The 18,331-nt window shown below is 38.1% G+C and overlaps 1 protein-coding gene across 1 annotated transcript in view; it reads right to left on the reverse strand.

The window, feature by feature from the left end:
* The window catches only part of LOC109958329 (doublecortin domain-containing protein 2-like), a 28,474-nt gene that overhangs the window by 7,915 nt on the left and 2,228 nt on the right, over positions 1-18,331 (reverse strand). The window contains exons 3-10 of the mRNA XM_020596874.1: positions 18,099-18,323; positions 17,059-17,113; positions 12,301-12,377; positions 11,859-11,993; positions 11,260-11,409; positions 10,897-10,920; positions 10,201-10,255; positions 9,671-9,863 (exon numbers count right to left, since the gene is read on the reverse strand). Coding sequence (XP_020452530.1) covers positions 9,671-9,863; positions 10,201-10,255; positions 10,897-10,920; positions 11,260-11,409; positions 11,859-11,993; positions 12,301-12,377; positions 17,059-17,113; positions 18,099-18,323 — 914 coding nt within the window. The remainder of the gene's footprint in view (positions 1-9,670; positions 9,864-10,200; positions 10,256-10,896; positions 10,921-11,259; positions 11,410-11,858; positions 11,994-12,300; positions 12,378-17,058; positions 17,114-18,098; positions 18,324-18,331) is intronic.

Consider the following 18,331-nt stretch of genomic DNA (forward strand, 5'->3'; position numbering starts at 1 on the left):
TATAGCAGATGCTGTTCTTAAATATTGCTTTGGGTAAAACTGCACATACCAACACACAAACATACTCTAGTCCTATTAAAAATATTAACTGAGGTCCACATTGCCAGTGCTGATGTTCATCCCTGGTTTTGAGTGTTAGGGACTGAAAATTCAAGTTTTTAATTTTTACAAAAGTTGAAAGCTGCAGTCAAGATTATTCTGCCCGAGAAGCTAGTTGCAAGGTGGCACAACCCACTGCGAGAGGTGCAAGTGGAACATGCAGTATGTGTGTGGGCCCTGGTATTTAAATGAAGACATCATACAATACCATAACTCAGTACCAGCTCCGCAGTCATTTCTATTGACGCAAGACTAGTTTGTTGGAGTGTAAAATTAATAGGGATTTTTCAGTTTTCATGAACATGCGCATCAAAGGCCTTGAAGTAATTAACCCTAAACATCATAAGAGGGATACAACTATACGCTGTGCTAAACAACATAATTACACACTTGTTTTGAAATACTGGATGAGACTAAAATTTCCACTCAGAAGTAAATGGCAAAAGGGTGGGGGGGGAAAACAGAACAGTATAATTAATCTCTTTAATATTAGTTTCCCTCTCTACACATTCCAGTTAAAGAAGAAAAATGACTTGGGTAGAGATTAGAATAGTTTATAGAGACATATAATGCATTTCAAATGCAAAACTGATTGAAGTTTAGCTATGGTGGGAGATGAAACGTTATGGTAATAATAATGGCCCTCTTTAAGAATATTTTATGGAAATCACCCGCATTCATTAACGGCCAGGCAGGAACGACTGAGTGTAAGCAGTAAGCAGTGGATGAGCCTTTAAAAACGCTAAACATCTTAACATGATTTGAGGATGAAGCACAGACTCATGAAACTGTTACATCAAATTAAATGCAAAGTTTAGAATTCCTTCCCTCTTGGTTTTCAATGAAACCATGTGGCACTGCAAGCGGTTGGACATTTTTGGGCGTGCCAGTGTGTGTGTAAATATGAGTATCTGTATGTGTATTCAGGCAAAACACACACACACACAGAAATGATTTCTTTCATTTATACACTATTAGTACACAAACACAGACAGAGAAAACCCACATTTCAGAGGTAATGCTAGATCTCAACCATCAGTGTGAGGCAAAACAATGATGCAACTCTAAGTGGGTGTAATTACTCAAATAAATTTCCCATGCTGCCATTCTTATGAAAGATAAAGTTACAAATGTTTTTGGTTCCAGAGAAATGTTAAAAAAAAACCTCACAACTGAGGATGTAGTGACATAGTCAGTAAACTACAATAACCTCCCGCTCCTCAGCAAGCAAAGTCCAGCTTAGTCTGCAAACACAAACACAGATATTCTGTCTTTCTGCTGTTACATTTACATGTTACATCCAGTAACACGGTGGCACATTTCTGTGATTTGTGCTTCCATTTTGTGTGGTTAGCCAGTTCTAGTAACCCATGAACTCAGTGACCAGGTAATATGATATAACTACTATTCAGTGAAATATGTATGGTTATATATATTAAATTAATTAATCAAACAGCAATATGTATCACAGAAGTTTAGTGTGCTCAGATGAACCCTGAACTATTGCCAGCAAACTATGACAGAACACTCCTCTTTTAATCAAGACACAGTGTAAGCAGAGACTTGTGGGCTCTAATAACATGTTTAAAAGCTTTTCCACTCTTCCAGGAAGCATTTCTGAGTAAGGGCCATACAATGCAATCCAGTTCTTCACTCCACAGGTAATCTGCACACAAAGGCACGGACACATTTTTTCATTGCAAACAGAACCAGAAATAGGTTTACTGAGGATGTATGCTGCCTTAAACTGCTGGGAAGTCACAATGCTGGAGAAACCTGCCGTTTTTAAGGTTGTGCAAATCATTTATTCTAGTTTCTTTGGAAGCTGTTGGATCATTTTTCTAGGATTAGAAGATACTGTGATACTTCTGGGAAAAACTGCTGAACTGAATCTTTTCCTAGTATTGAGACATGATTAGAAAATCATATTAGTGAGGGTCAAACATGTAGTGAAAATCACTCAAATAAACATCAAGTAATGTAAAAATGGTCTTTGAGTATTTTGGATTTCTTTTAATGTTTTCTGCTGCTCATGAGAAAAGTATTGGAAAAATATCTGTATCCAGCATTTACCGTACAAACACTTATTTACCGCTTTCCCACCAAAAGTAATGTGTATACATGGGTTTTTTTATAGCCAGCTAGACCGGCTTGTGCCAGCATTCCCACTGCTGACCGACCGGGCTCGGCTCTCCAGCAGATGAGCTTGTTTCCCCTCTGGTACGTCATATTTGATATCATCATGTTGGTGATGCCAAATACGTGCGTAAACAGAGCTGTAAACAAAGCAGCATAGAAGCTAGTGAGACGTTCAGCGTTATTTCTTCATATTTACTTCTGTTAAGTGTAGTAGTATAGTATAGAAACTCGGTGTAGACTGAACTATGCTAGAGCACTGATTGAATGAGGATGGATGGAATTTATGTCTGTGACGGCAAAGAATCGCTGAAATTATCAGAGGATAAATTCAGATGTTGGTAATTGCTGAAGTGATGGCAACGTGTGCGTCATTGAGTACGTTTGCAGGTTTATCTGAGTTTGGTTTTCCTGTTGTTTCCAAGACGAGACGTGCCGAGGCAAAGTGGATAATGACCCTTGTCGACTACAGAGTCATGTGTCCCAGTAGTTGCATTCCCACTGATGCTGTGGTGACTGTATATGTGTTTTTGGGCAGGTAGTCACAGGAGGGTTTTTTTAGGGTTTTTTTTTTTGTGTTTTGCCATAAAACTCCTTGAAATTAAAAGAATGCTGAACAAAATCAAGCTGCTATCACCGCAAGCTAAGCGGAAACTCATTTGATATTACATCGTGTACCTGTTGTCAGCCAGTATGCACTCAGATAAACCCTCTGACAAGCAGATGTCCTGGAATGACTTTGATTTTTATTATAATTATTGTTTTAATCTGAGCAAGAGCAGAATATTGTTTTTTTGAAAGCTACTTCTGAAAAATTAATAGCTAAATGGCAGAGGTTGCAATTCTAAATAAAAACAAAAGCACAGCTTTATTACACACTGTATTTACACACACACACACACACACACACACACACACACACACACACATAAAGCATGGAAAAATCGCTGAGGTGGCCTCCACAAGCTAATTCTGCCTTGCAGTGATCGCTAGAATTAGCTTTCCAATGTTACATAAACACTCGGGCCTTGACACACTACTTAATGCTTCTAAACCACTCCACACAACACTCTGTATATCACCATACAGTGAATTAAATTGTTCATGTACAGTAGATCAAGCTAATGTGCCACACTCAGCACATGTCTGACTTTATAGTGGGGTGTAAAATAGCATGACTTGTACTTAAAAAAATGTTTCTACTCAGCAAGTGTGGCCCAGTCCACAGTATGACCAGCTTCCATGGGAGAAATGCAGCTGGTATTAAATATACAGTGAAAAACTATCCAGTTATTTGGTATAAAATGTCATGATTTGACGCTTTGCTCATTCTTCTGTTTCTCTCCCACTATAGACTGTATGCTCATGTAATTCATAGGTTTCATCAGATTTGGGATTAAAAGATGATGTTCATTGTAAACATAACTGGGCATTTTTATACTGTAAATTCATATAAACACATTTATATAAAAATGTTATGGCCATCAATCCACTATCTCACAGCTGAGTATGTCCAACTCATCATATTAGTAATGCAAATGCCTTTATGGAATGCAATGCTAGGTCACTAAACCACTGGCCTTTTACAGGCTTTCAATTAATAAGCCTGTTGTAAACTCTGGTTAGGACTAAAATATCATAAGGATCATTTTTCTAAACCTTTTGAATGCACTAAAAACAGATGCACAGGTCTTATATTGTGTGTGATCATAAATTGATGTCCTCTATAGAATGTACAAGTTTTATAGTATTTCTAATGTTTAAAATCATTTACCTCAAGGTCTGCTTACAAGATGTATCTGAGTAAAAGAATATACAGTTATATTTCAAGAGTGAACTTTTATCAGCAGTGCTCAGATATCTTTCACATTAAGTCAGAAGAAGGCTCTGCTTATCAATGTTTTAGATCAAACAGGCAGAGTAATATTTATAAAGGTCATGGCTTCTGTTAGATATTTTAATCATTCATGGAGTTTTTTCTCTCTCACTTTGCTCACAGTTACCTGAAAGCTTACCATCAAGTATCTTCATTATATGAAGACTTTATTTTGAATGGCTTGTGCCTAATCAGTGCAATATGAACAGATATTAAAACTGGATTTTTCTTTATCCTCAAGGCGCACACGCACGCACACACGCACACACAAATGACTCCAAGCTCTAAAATGCAGATATTTTATATATCAACAAATAACATTGAATATAGTTGAGTATTTGATCATTTAAGCCAAGACGGACTGAAAGCAATAATTTTGTGTTTAAGCTCTTTGAGCCCTCTTTAAAATAAGTCTCAGTGATCATAAATAAATTCTGGGTTACACTGATGTGAGTTACATCCTTTGTAATACAGTATGTTTTCACCATCTCCGCATATGTCGCCTACAGTGCATTATTTGGCCTAAAACTGGCAAATGACAGAAACACATATGAATTGATAATGTATATGTGGCTTCAGAGCATCAAGGTGGTAATGTATGTCAAAACTGTTTCAGTGTCTTAGGCTGATTACAAACCCTTATTCTGATGCTCGCATCACAACTACAGTACCCCGAATATTGTTCCACCAGCTCAGCCCCAGAAAAGCATCCTAGATTAGAAGTGACAGACACTGAGAAAATGTGTGTCATTGAAAGTGTCACACTGTACCCCAACTATCACACTGTCACACTGCGACAGTGTGTCACAGCTGAAGCACTTGTTAACAGATTAATGTGACAGATTAGTACAGCCACCCTGGTCTTTAATACAGTAATTCTGCATCAAAGGGTTATAAAGAATTTTTTCTGCTCCAGTGGCCATGTTGCCTGAGTGTGCACATAACAGCTGGCACACACGTTAATCCTTTCAACGGTGTTCACAAACCACACTTTCTAAGAACTTAGCAAACAAACAAAAAGCATTCCTTTAAATGTTGCCATCTGTCACCCTTCACTGCTTAACCTCTTTTTTGACAGAGGCACATGATTTAACACATACAGCCTCCTTGTAAACACGTCTCCTGCCTCCCAAGCCTGTTTTGAACCCGATTTCACTCTGATTATAGATACAGTGCATATGCTAACGGGGCTAATTCCCCAAGGCAGTATCACATTTCATGACACCAGAAGGTTGATCAGCCTGGGTGGCTTGTGCCTGTACAAATGCACACACAAACACACACTGACGCTCTCAAATATGCAGCAGTCTGCATGTCTTTCATATTCAGCTCACATATATTAAGAATATTTCCTATTAATTAATTAATGATTTTCTGAAAAATACCTGAACCTGAAACCAAAGCAAAGGCCCATCAAGAAAAACAACAGGAATCATCTTTCTGCTATATTACATATTTAAAGATGAGGCCTAGTGCATGACAGAGGCAGCAGTGTAGTCAGGACTTGATTTGTGTGAAAGAGGATGCCCTCGATGTTTCAGTGCTAGCACTGGCAGAGTTACCTGGGTTGTTTTGCAACTCACCATCTCTAGACTTAGAGATGTTAAACTGAACTAAACTGCAGGAAGGGAGTTTAAAGTGAGTTGTTCCTCCCCGCTGTCGCCAAGTGCTTGCCCAGGGGGGATTTGTTGGGCTTTCCTCTATAATAATAATGATAGTAGGGTCTAGACCTTACTTTGTAAAGTAATAAACTGAATTGAATTGAAGGAAGACCGTCGGGTGTGTGCGCCACATTTCACTGGACAAACTTCTATTTCATTTCCATCTTTGAAAAAAGAAGGTTTTCCCCCATAATTTTTAAAAGACAACTCATACACCATAAAAATGGCCAGACAGTGTGTTTCCACAGGGAAACCTCAGACAAGTCATTCAAAATACTCACAGTGTCATCAGCTACTGTGACATTACTATTTCAACCCTTTGAGGTCAGAGTTGAGTATTTAGTACATTACTAAAAAGAATACGCCTATAGATACTACATCGTGCTGCTGCTGCATATATTGACTGCATTCTGTCTCAAGAGCCTTGGTAAATGTACTCAAACGATACCTATACTAAATAATTCCTGTTCATCGGTTCATCGGTGCCAGGCTCACACTGCACTGCTATGTGTTTTAATGCAGAACTTGTATATCATATATCAGTACTGTTTTTCTTTGTTGAATGCTCACCATTATCTAAAGGGGGAACATTTGCTTGTTTTGATGGATGCTAATCATGCTCAGAATAGACCTGACACTAACATGTCCCCTCGTGACTGTAATACATGCACAGAGGCATGTACTGTGCCGGGCATATATAAGTCCAGATAATAAGCTGACACACTTCCCTCTCTGTCAGCAGACCCACATCTCTCCCTCTATTATGGGCTTCTCTCTCTTTGCTCTTGTCCATACCTTTCTGTCTGTCCACCCTTCCCTCTTGAAGTACAAGGCCCCGTTTGTTGTTTTTTGGAGGTGCAATTTGGCCTCAGTAAGGGGCAAGGGCAAGTAAAATTCTGCTTTGATGACTCTAAATGGAGAGATTATCCAAATGAAAGGCAATTATCCAAACCCCACCCATCCCTCTACCCTTCAGTATCTCTCTGTACCTTTTACCCCCACCCAATGCTCATGCTTCACCATCTCAGACAGAGGGTGATCATATTCACACTTTGATTCCACCTGTGCTCTTTTTTTCTCCTTCTTTTCCTCACAACAATCTGTTCTCCCTTCATCATCTAAACCTTTTATTCCCTCTTCTTTAAAGGGCCTTTGTGACCAGTTCAGTTAATGGCTCCCTTGAGAAGAGAGGAGAGAAGATGTAAAATGGGAGAAAAAAATGAGAAAAGGCAGAAGGATAAAAGACAGCAAGGAGGAGGAAAGGACATGTTTGACATGTGAGGGGAGATAGAGCAGGAATAATAGAAGATGTGGAGAAAGACACTAATATCTTTTATTTTGAGCATAGCAGCAGCTGCTAATTGGTTACAACTGAACAGGAAAGTGTTTTTTGTAGAAAATGCTGACTGGACCAAACATTTACACAATTTAAAAGAGCTACCATAAAGTGTATATTTGCTGGATGAACTGTACGACAGACAACATATCTTCTTGGTTAGGCCTTTTAAGCCAAATGTCTTTGTTACAGTAAGTACAAACTAATTTCATGACCTTTTCTGCATGACTGGTCACACGTCTCCCTGTTGTCTTTGCTGTCACTCACAAGTGTGTTCATTCTAATGAAGCAGAAAAGTCAGAGGCTTTACAACACACCAGAGTTATACTCAGTCTGGCTCCCAGCAGCTGATAGACAGTGAATAATGGGAACTCTGGTGTGTGTGCGCGCACACACACACACACACACACACACACACACACAGACCATACACAAACCTCCCAGTCACAACAGAGCTAGCACAGAACAGAGGGACTTTCTCAAGTTACGCGGTCACACTGTCTCATTTGTCGTTTTTGTTTCTCTCTCAATAGCTGGTTTGTCTCAGCATCTTTAATGTTATTCCCCTCTATCTCCGTCTCCTCCCTCCCTCTCTCAGAAATACATTTAAAATGACATGACACCTTTATAATAATGTTTTGTTTTTGTTCCAGACCTCTAACACACCAGAGATCTGAAGTATGGGTTTCATGCTGTGTCCTCTCCACAGCCTCTGCCAGTCAGCCAACTTTTTGACTGTGTTCCTTTTGGCACAAGCACAAGATGCGTTTACCTCTTACCCAATCATGATTTCCCCAAGGGCAAAAGAACACCAAAACCACCTTGGTGGTTGTGAATCGCTAAACACAGGTGATATGAACACCATGTTCCCACTGTTAAACTGGACAAACATGACCACAACCCTACACTTACTTGCTCTGGGAATTCTAATGTGTACAGAACATATATATATATATATTTGTCTAGCCAGTATGGATCGATGATTTGAGCTTATGTTTGCTTTTGGGAAGCCAGATTTAGCACAGATTTGCTTTGAGAGAGGCAAAGAACAAAAAAAGTAAAGATGCCTTTGGGAAACCCTCTGTATCTTACATAAAGTCTGTTTGGCACAATGGACAGAGGCAGGCTCTCACCGCTATACATGGAGTCGTCTTCATCGCTTACACTGATCTGACTGTAGTTAAATGGCAGCATTTAGCAAAAGACTTTCTAGGTCAACCACTGATGGGTGCATAAGAACATGCTATATTCTTTAAGACACATTCAAACAACATTCTCTAACGTCTGATCTTGTTTTCCAAACCCTCTGTCTGTTAATTTAATATTTGGTCATTGTTACCCAAGGTAATCCACAACATGCTAAACAATCTCATGATTTTGAAGGTGACATTATAAATGTCAAATGCATACAAAAGACAAATACCCCACACCCAACACACACACACATTCCTCATTCCTTTCTTTTGTAGCAAAATGCCAGTCCCCCTGAACCACAGACACAATTCTCCATGCTCCTTTGGTCTTCTGCTGTCAACTCTCTTGCCAGATGGGGGCAACAACAAGCAAGAGCCATAAGATGACGTAATGTGGTTCATACTGCAATAAGGTCAGCAGCAGTCTGCTGAAAATCTAAGTCCCATTTACTGTAGAATTTAAAAGAGAGAGAGAGAAAATGTTTTCAATTCTCACTCACTCATTATATGTAATGGATGTACTATTCATGGCAAACATCTGTTAGGGTCCCAAAACCACGACCATCTTAATATTCAGATGAGTGCCAGCTGCCAGTGAGCACAGAAGTAATGTAGAGATACAGACTTCCTCTATGATATTGTAACAGACTAATCATAAGCCCAGAAGATGATGTAATGTGTTTCTTGAAATAGTGGTTTATGTCATCATACTAGACCTACTTTCAATATTTTTTGCTGTATTTTTTGCAGAGCAACAGTGCCACTGTGTGGGCATTTAAGAATGCAGCAGGTTGCATAAGATTTAAAAGCCCATGAATTACATCAGTGTTTGTATCTTACAATCCTAACCGCATGTTACGGTACATACACTTTAAAAGGTCAGGTAGCAACTACTGTTATGATATTGTGGCATTGGTATGTGAAATGAATGAGAAAGAATATCATTTAAACCACATACCTATATTCTGAACTGCACATGCATCAGTTCACTTTAGCATTGGTTTATAAACACACACACACACACGTTCTTGCAGACATACAGTAGATATACTGCATACTGACAAATATTAAAAGTAAATGGTTGCTAGAATCAAACAGGGGCAAGCTAGTATGAATACTAAATGGCATCTGCAATAGCCTGTGATATGGTTATGAATATGAATATGTTCCTGATAACAATTGTTTTTAAAAATGTGAAATCACAACAATCATTTCACTTTGTGTGGTGACTTTACAGTGATTTGAGCTGGCTGTATTTTTCAACTAATCTCTCATATACAGTGAACCAAAAGTAGATTTAGGGGAACACTTCCTGTCTTTTGAATTTTACTATGGTGATGTACTGATGTATATGTGATTATATGTTCACCTGCATTTCCATTGTCAGTCACATCGAGGGTCATGCTTTGTCCACTCCTCATCTTCCTCAGGGACATAAGTCTGGCTTGAGAGATCTCTCTGACGAGTGAGACTAGGTGTTCCTTGCTGTTGCCATTGTGGTCTGGGGGAGAGGCCTTGGAGTCTCCATCTCCATTCTCACTGCACCGAGTTGTGGACTTACTCTGGGGGAAGTGCAAGTCTAGTCAGTGTATGAGAAACATCTGTTAACCATGACTAATACTAAAGTTATATACATTATAAAAATATGAGTGATCAGGGATCTGGTTGTTTCTCCTTTCACTTTGTTAAAACAAGAAAACGATTTAGAAAACAAACACTTCCACTCACTACTTTGTATTTGCTAAGTAAATTATTTAACTGCAACTCGGTTTATAAAATCTACTGTATTTACTGTATCTAAGTTATGAATATACTAGATTTCCTATTCCTAATTTTAGGGTTTGTAAATCACATTTAAATGTAAATTATATACATAATAAAAGCATATGCAGTTCTTACGTTTCCATTTTGCTTGGGGGATCTGTAGATGGGTGGTAGAGAATAACCTTTCATTCTGAAAACAAACAAAGAAAATAATTACGTAAATACATAAGAGTGCACACCTTACAACCCTGACTCATGAATATATGCAACAGACATTATCCATGTAACTCCATAAACCTTAATAGGATAAATGTTTGAAAATGAAAAAGTGGAACAACTAACAATACAACAATGGTAGTTGTATTGATCAGTAACTTATCTCTCATATACCTTGTGTAATGTGTGTTAAATAGTGCATGTTTATGATTTTTAAATCTTATACATTTATAGATTTGTGCACGCACGTAAAATAGTAATCATTATTACATTTCTTTTTGAATTTCTTTACTTCCACGGACCTTAAACGCCTAAACATAAAAGTACAATTGCCACATTTTTTTTCAAAAGCAGCAAATTATTCATCATGAAAATAACTTGAAGCTCAGGGATGAAACTTTCAGGAGATTTGAAAAAAAAAAACAACATATGAGCCCTGGAGGAGTAATTAGTTGCCACAGTGGTACATATTAAAATAGTCTCCAAGAACCATCCCTAGTAGCCATAGTATTCCATTTTTAAATTTCCACAACTCAAGGCTGTACATGCTGATGCATCCTAATAATGTGTCTTATTGGTCGATCTTATTTATGTGAATAACTAAAGAAAACTTACTCAGTATAGACTTGGGTCAGTATACTGTAAATGAAAATAAACACAATACTGCTTTGTAAGAAAAATATGAGTACAAACAAATATGGGAAGAAATAAATTCCAAGGCTACAAAAGCACAACCTAATATAGAAATCATTTTCATTTGGTGGGGTCATATACGGGAAGGACAAAAAATAAAACAGGCAATAAACTTAATAAAAATACATTCAAATGTGTTCTGAAAATACTGAAAGGTTAATATTTTTTGTGAGGCAAATAACGCCATAATGCAGATCTGTGAATTTTTAATAACTAGCATTTACTATGAAGTATTCAGACAACATGTACGTAACTGTAGTATTTTTTCTGAAGTGTGGCGCATACCCGTTGACCCTCCTTGTGCCTCGTGGCTTGGTGAAAAGTAGGTCACTGTAGGCCAGCCTCTTAAACTTTTCTCTTCCTACAGCCACATAAAGCTGACCGCTCTCCAGCTGACTCCCATCAGTCACCTGGTGGCCTTCATAAGTGTAAAGACTAAAAAGAAGACACAAAGCAAAAAGCCTCATAGTTTCTCTTTGTGTTTGTACCAGTTTGTTAAAAGAAGATGCGTTTAAGTTGATAATTCCCTCCCACAATCTTCATGTAGCCATTTATTAAGTTAGTCATTTCACTAACAATCATAGTATTGTGTCAAAATACACATATATGTGAATCACATGCAACACAGTTATTCAAAAAAGTTAGTGTTAGCATAATTGAATCAAAGCAGTTTGAGGAAATTTCTCTTGAATTTATATGCAAATGTATGGGACAAGGTGCTAAAGAATCTACTGAGATCATCTGCTATAATGGAAGAAGATGCAAGTCTGAAGCTTCTGTCAAACTGCATTGTTCTTGTTTAATTTTCTTAATAAGTATAGACAGAAATGCTACTAGGATGGTTTAAGAAAAATACAGTCCCTATGTTCAGTATCTAGATTTACCTTCGAACACCACCCAGAACTCTCAACCCCATCTTCTCTGTGATCATCTCTAGAATTCTGTCAAACTGGCACAGAATCCGTTGCTGGATCAACAGCCTCATTGCTGGGTTCAAGATGTCGCCGTTTGCTACCACACTAAGTAAAATACATACAGTTTCAGGAAACACAAAAAAGAACATCCATGTACAGCAGACTGATGAAGTGGATCTCTCTTCATTCAGTTGTGTGCCTATGAGTTATAATTCATAGTCTGTGGCGTTAAACGTAAATTAATGAATGAACTGATACATTAAAATCCAGTGTGTAAAAGTTAAGCTACAAAATTGAGCAGGCAAATTCATTAGACTCTGGAGCAATGTCCACAGTTGCATCTGCCTCTTCACAACCTCAGAAAATAATCTTTAAAAAATCCATTTGTGGCATTGTAGTGTATTTAACTTACAATATTGTACATGGCTCCTTGATCGGTTTGAGGAATCGTGGTGAAACAGTGAGTCGATTCTGTGGCAGTGGTCTAGCCTGAAAATAAAAATGTTGAAAACAACTGAAATATACTGCTCAAAAAAATAAAGGGAACACAAATAGTTGAATGTCTTATTTTTGTATATCAAAGAGTATCAAACATGCAATCAATCATTCACATCAGGGATGTATGTTGCACTGTGGTAAAGTTCACATTCATCACGGTAGTGCAACCTGGAGCTTGGTTGCGCAGTGCATATGTGGGCGAGAAGCCAGCAAGACTTCTTGATATTATGTAACATACTGTATACTGTAAATATATTTCAGGGTTCTGAGCAAAAGGGAACCTATGGGTGCTTTGAAGGCTTGTTTTCAGACCAGTGTAGATCCAGTTGGGATTTAAGAACACCTCTTTGCAGGTGAAGTCTCACAACAACAGGCCTGTGCAAACGTTAGGGAGTTTTGCTTCAGGGACAAATGCTAAAACTGGAGTTGGTTTTGATATACCCATGAGCTGACTTCAATTACTAAATATAGCATCAGGCCAGTCAACAGGGCGAATACTGTAACCTTCTAGAGCCAAAACTGCTTGAAGAATCAGGGCCAGTAAAAGTGGTAACAGTTTGATATACGTAGCATTATGTGTTTATTGTGGACAAATATATGTTTACACATATGGATTTAAATAATGAATCCACTCTTTAAATTGTTTTGGTCATTTTTTTTTCTCCTTTTGCTATGAGAATACAAGAAAACAAGATAACATCACATGCTTTTACTCCAAAGCCAAAGGGCAATTGTACACACTAAAAGAATCTCTCTCTTCGCTGGGACAACCAAAGAATGAGCGTGGTAATCCTTCGAGGTTGTGAGTTTGCAGAGACTGGGCACAGCAGGTCCTACCCCATAACACCTGGTACCCGCTGTGATTATAATACTGGGATTTGGATCCTAGGAGAGAAAGTGATAAGGGAGGAGGTTGGTTATATTAAAAGTCTTCTGGGGTTTGTGAGTGCAACCTGGTAACAGAGGTGTGAAGGCGAGAAGCAGAATTCAAAATTGTGCTTCAGAAAAAAAAAAGGTGTTGGACATATTCCTACATATACCAGTGACAAGGCACAAAGGCCAGGACACTCACTGTATACTGACATACAGAGACGTTCTTATTACTGAGTCTCAGCCTCATGTATCTGGCTAAAACTGTACAAACTGTACAAAGATCATAAAACTTTAAAATGCTTTTTAAATGACATAATTGCTGAAATAATCAAATTCCCCAAAACACTGTTTATCAAAAATGCATCTGCACTTCTTTTTAACCACTAGTCCTTTATGTGCACTATAAACCACAGAGACTAGTATAAACCACGTAGCTAGTAACCAGTCCACAAACAGCAACAAACAGAAACGAGCTGGGCAAGGCACGGATCAGTCACTGTGGAGCTAATACAAATACCAGATTTGTTTTGCTGTTGACAGTGATTTTTATCAGCACATGATTTTTTTTATTGTACAGTGGGAAAAAGTCTAATCAATGCATTTTAGTGTCCTCCTGGAAATTAGCATCACAAGCGCTAAGCTGGCACATATTTAGACTTAGACTTTTGAGGAGAAAGGGAACTGTAACAATAATGGAAGATATACTATGTACAAAAACATCATCTCATCTTCTTGTTAGGTTACATAGGTACTGAAAAGGTTTCTCTGGTGGCAATTTGGAGAATGTGTTACTGAGCCATGTCTTATTGGATCTGCTGTTTAAAAACTCCTCATGGACTCAACACTGAATTTGATCTTAAATGCTTTTTTGTTAACTTAATAACCTATACGGAAACTGAGCAGTCATTTCGATGGTATGCAGATTTTATAAACTGATTTTTATACTAATGGTTTTTCAGTGGTTTCCAGTAGGATATAGTAGTTTAGATAGTTTTGTGTAGATGTTTGGATATTCATTCTTTCATATTTTATTTTTGTGCAGTAGACTGTACTGTAGGATGAGCTATGTTGGTTCTATTACTATAACACATTTCCTATTTGAATGCATGCACTGTTTATTTTTAATTTCCTGGTGCCTTACAAACACCCCGAGAGCCTCTGCACCAGAGTCAAATTCTTTGTATGTTCAAACATAGATGATTCTGATTCTGATTCATATTATTCTATTTATACATTTCACAATATATGCTTTTTACAGAGGTGCATTAAAAGGCATAGTCTTGATGATATATCTTAGGGGAGGGATGCTTATATTTTTATTTTTTGATATATTTGAGAATTTGTTAATTCTGTAAGGCATAAATTAGATGAAAAAACAAATCTGATTTCATATCATGCAGTGGGCTATGCTTCTGCTGGCATTGTAGCATTTCAACTGTGTCTGTCTGCCCCTTGTGTGGATTGTTGTGGAACATGACTTCTTGTTTCTCTATGGTAAACTTGTAGTAAGGGTCAGTTAAAGGTGCTCTGGGTGTGGTGATCCTGATGCGAATGTTTAATGAATATGCCTGGCAATCAGGTTATCCGGAGGTTTGTAACTGGGAGAAACTCTAGACATAACACATAAATTCACGTTCACTATATAAAATATTTGTGGCACCATATGAGGAAAATAACAAACTCATGCAAAAACATATTATATGGTATGATAAGTTAATATTATTACAGCCTACTGGTACACCATGTGGTATAAATACAATACAACTAAATTCATTTAATGTATCAGAACCAGAAATTCAAATAAGTTACTGTTTGAATATTTTAAGGTGATATTAGAAATTTGATGCTATTGGTATTTTATGAATTGAAGTTTCAGCTCATTCAAAGTTACTAAACTGTACCACACAGCTATGATTTGAGTCCAGACTGAGGCATAATGAGAAATTTTATAATAATATTATACAGGGCTTAAAATTTTAAACACCAAACTAGTGTCCTGATTTGTTTATGATTCAGTAGGCATACTTGTGAGTAAGAGCATCCACAAATATTGCTCTATCCCCCTTTTGCTATTATGCCTGGCCTGTCCGTGCAGCCAACTAAGAGTTCTCACTGTTAATCGACACAACCATGCAAGGTAGGTAGAGTAACAAGGGGGATGCAAGGTCCTTGTTAACTAAACTGGCTCTTTTTATGCTTGTCAAATAATCATAGCAGCACAGCACAGGCCCTTGAGGTTATCTGTGATGAAAAAGCTTCTTATTAAGGGGTGATAAGACAAAATCAAGAGCACAGAGAGTAGTTCCTAATTCCCTTTCTTTGATAAGCATGTTTAGGTGGAGAGAGGTAGTGCTCCTGAGGCTCTGGCTACAAGACCAGAGACGAAGGTGAAAGACAGAAAAAATTGACACTTTTAGTACAGATCATCCTGACAAAGAATTCATGAGATACTGTTTCTGATGAAAAGTAGCATGTCAAAATATTTCCCCCTATTTGTTTTTGCCGTACTGTCCCCATAATCATGTCTATGGTAATAAGGTCTGGAATATTAGTTGGTAGTACACATATAATGTATGTGCCCTACCGAGAGGAAATTTTATTATTTAAGGAAAATGTATTCACTTTTGGAAAAAGAATCAGCAGCTGACTTTCAAAATAGATCAGCTTGTCTTTAAGCTGCTCCTGTTTTGGCTGTGACTTTGTAGCTGGTGATTAAACATGCATTAAAAGGAGGGATGCTTATGATCCATAAAATCAATAATTCATGGCCACTGAGACAACAACAAAGTGATTCTTCACACAGAGCACCACAGAGGAATGAAAAACATTACAACATGATTAAATTATTTTTTCTAAAACCTTTATGCTGTGATGGGGTCAGGAGTGTCAAATCCTCATGTATCTTGCATTTAGAGGCAGTTTCAAATGTTGAAGTGTTGGCTCGAGTACAGGTACTGTAAATGAAACCCTGCCTCAAAAACAGTCACTGAAGTGTTTCATTAATCTCGAAAACTAAATCTAAAGTAATGCAACAACATAAAAGCTGTTGACAATGAGCCAATAATAAATGTTTTCATTCTCACGTGGCTACTAAACCTTAACAAAGTTTACACATCTGAAAATTAAAAATAATCTATCTAGTACATTCCAATGTGGTCAGTGTTTTTGTGTTTGGCAAAGACTGCTGTAAATTTCTGTCACACACATGCTAGCTCACTGCTAAAATGTCCAGTCACATCTCTTTTAATGTGTTATCAAGAGACTGACACACTGGTACTTTCCCATCAAATCAGGCAAGGATACTGGGTGGTCTTAGGTGGATCTTCTCTGGTAAAGGCAGAAAAATGATGCACAACACACTAAGACTGTCTCTAAGATAACTGACAAGACTTTGCAATCCATCTTTACACAATGTGTTCGCATCATACCAGAGAACACAATGACTGGGAATTCTAGGCACAGCTATTAGATACCGTCTCTTACTAACATGCCACAGTAACAGCGCAGCACTAGCTCATTAGGTAATGCAGTTAGTGAATGATGATTTATAGTGGAGCTGAATGAATTCACTGTGTAAAGAGAAGGTACAGCTGTGTGCAGATAAAGATGCTGCCCACCACACTGAGCATCACAGCCACAGCTACTGCACTACACAGAGAACAGACAAAATATATCATCACACATTTGACTGTATTCAACTAGAGCCTCTCTTTCCTGACTAACTTACTAACAGTAATAACTTCCTTTAAATAAGCCTTCTTCTTCTTTTTTTTTTTAAGTGGCAAGACTGTCTCCTTACCTGCATTGGAAGACTCTGCAATCTATTCTTCTTTCGGGATCCAATCTGTTGGTAGCTGCAGATGAAAGTGAAACAAGCCTATGTTAATCATACACTGCACTCTGAATTTATGAGAGCTGCTTTGTAACTAATAAACATTTCTGTATTTCATCAATTAAGAGTTTGAATATGCTGACACATTAATTCAGACACATTGATTGTGTAATTTGCTAGCTCTGCTGTCATAACACAAATGTAATATCTAGATCTTATTTAAGTAGCTGTCAGTTAAACTGGAATACTGTGTAGCTCTGTCTTATGTACCATAATAATGGTAAGTCAGTGTTGTGAATTATTTATGTATTTACCATCCCTTGCTTTAGAACTGATTTTCCACACAACTGCAGAAATGGGGTGAACAAAATTGAGAATGCAGGCGTCTATTATTTATTCTGTCAGTTTTGCAGCAGGGGATTAACACAGTATCTACATGTTAAATACCTATGTCAAAGAGCTCGGTGACAGTAAGCCGTGGCTCCAGAACACCTTCCCACTCAGCTGCATTCTATGAATAACTGCTGAAAGCTCATTGTCCGCAGTATAAATCCACTTATTTTGAGACCAGGTCAGGGCACGCTTCGCTACAGTGCTCATCTCCTTTGCCTTATGCTGTGACTTGGCACAGAAGAAAAACTGTTGTCTCATCTCTAAGACCACAAAAGGTCTGATGCTCGGTGCCTAATTTTATATATGTAGACAATGGAACAGGACAAACAGCATTAACAGTAATTATAATTGACCAGCATGCCTTCCTGCAGGCATTAGCCCACTGCTATAGGTTAATCCTGGGCTTCTGCATCGTAAAACTGCATAGTGTTCTGTCAAAGTCTGTTTTCCAGTGAGTCTTTCCCCTCACCTTACCTGAACCTAACTTTATACAAGCCCTAACCACCGAAGGGGAAACACAAGAGACCAGTATTTACCAGTATTAAGGCTTTAGTCACTGTGAGAAAACCATCAGAAAGCAGTTATTATTCGGCCAAGTCTTAGTTTAGTCTTACTCCATCTTTTTGAATCTCTCCCTCCCAGCAGCGACGTACTGCTCCCCGCTCTGCAGGCTGTCCAAACAGTCCACCTTGTGGCCTCCCCTCGGGGTGTAGATGTTTCTCACCGCTCCAAACGGAGCTTGTATTCCGCCGGTCACTTCTCTCAGCAAAGTCTCAAAGTTGGCCACCCTCTTTTGATTTATCACTATCCGGCGAGCCTCGTAGTACGGATCCCCATTCCTGAACAT

This window comes from Monopterus albus, unplaced genomic scaffold (genome assembly GCF_001952655.1).
Source record: "Monopterus albus unplaced genomic scaffold, M_albus_1.0 scaffold31.1, whole genome shotgun sequence".
Lineage (NCBI taxonomy): Eukaryota > Metazoa > Chordata > Actinopteri > Synbranchiformes > Synbranchidae > Monopterus > Monopterus albus.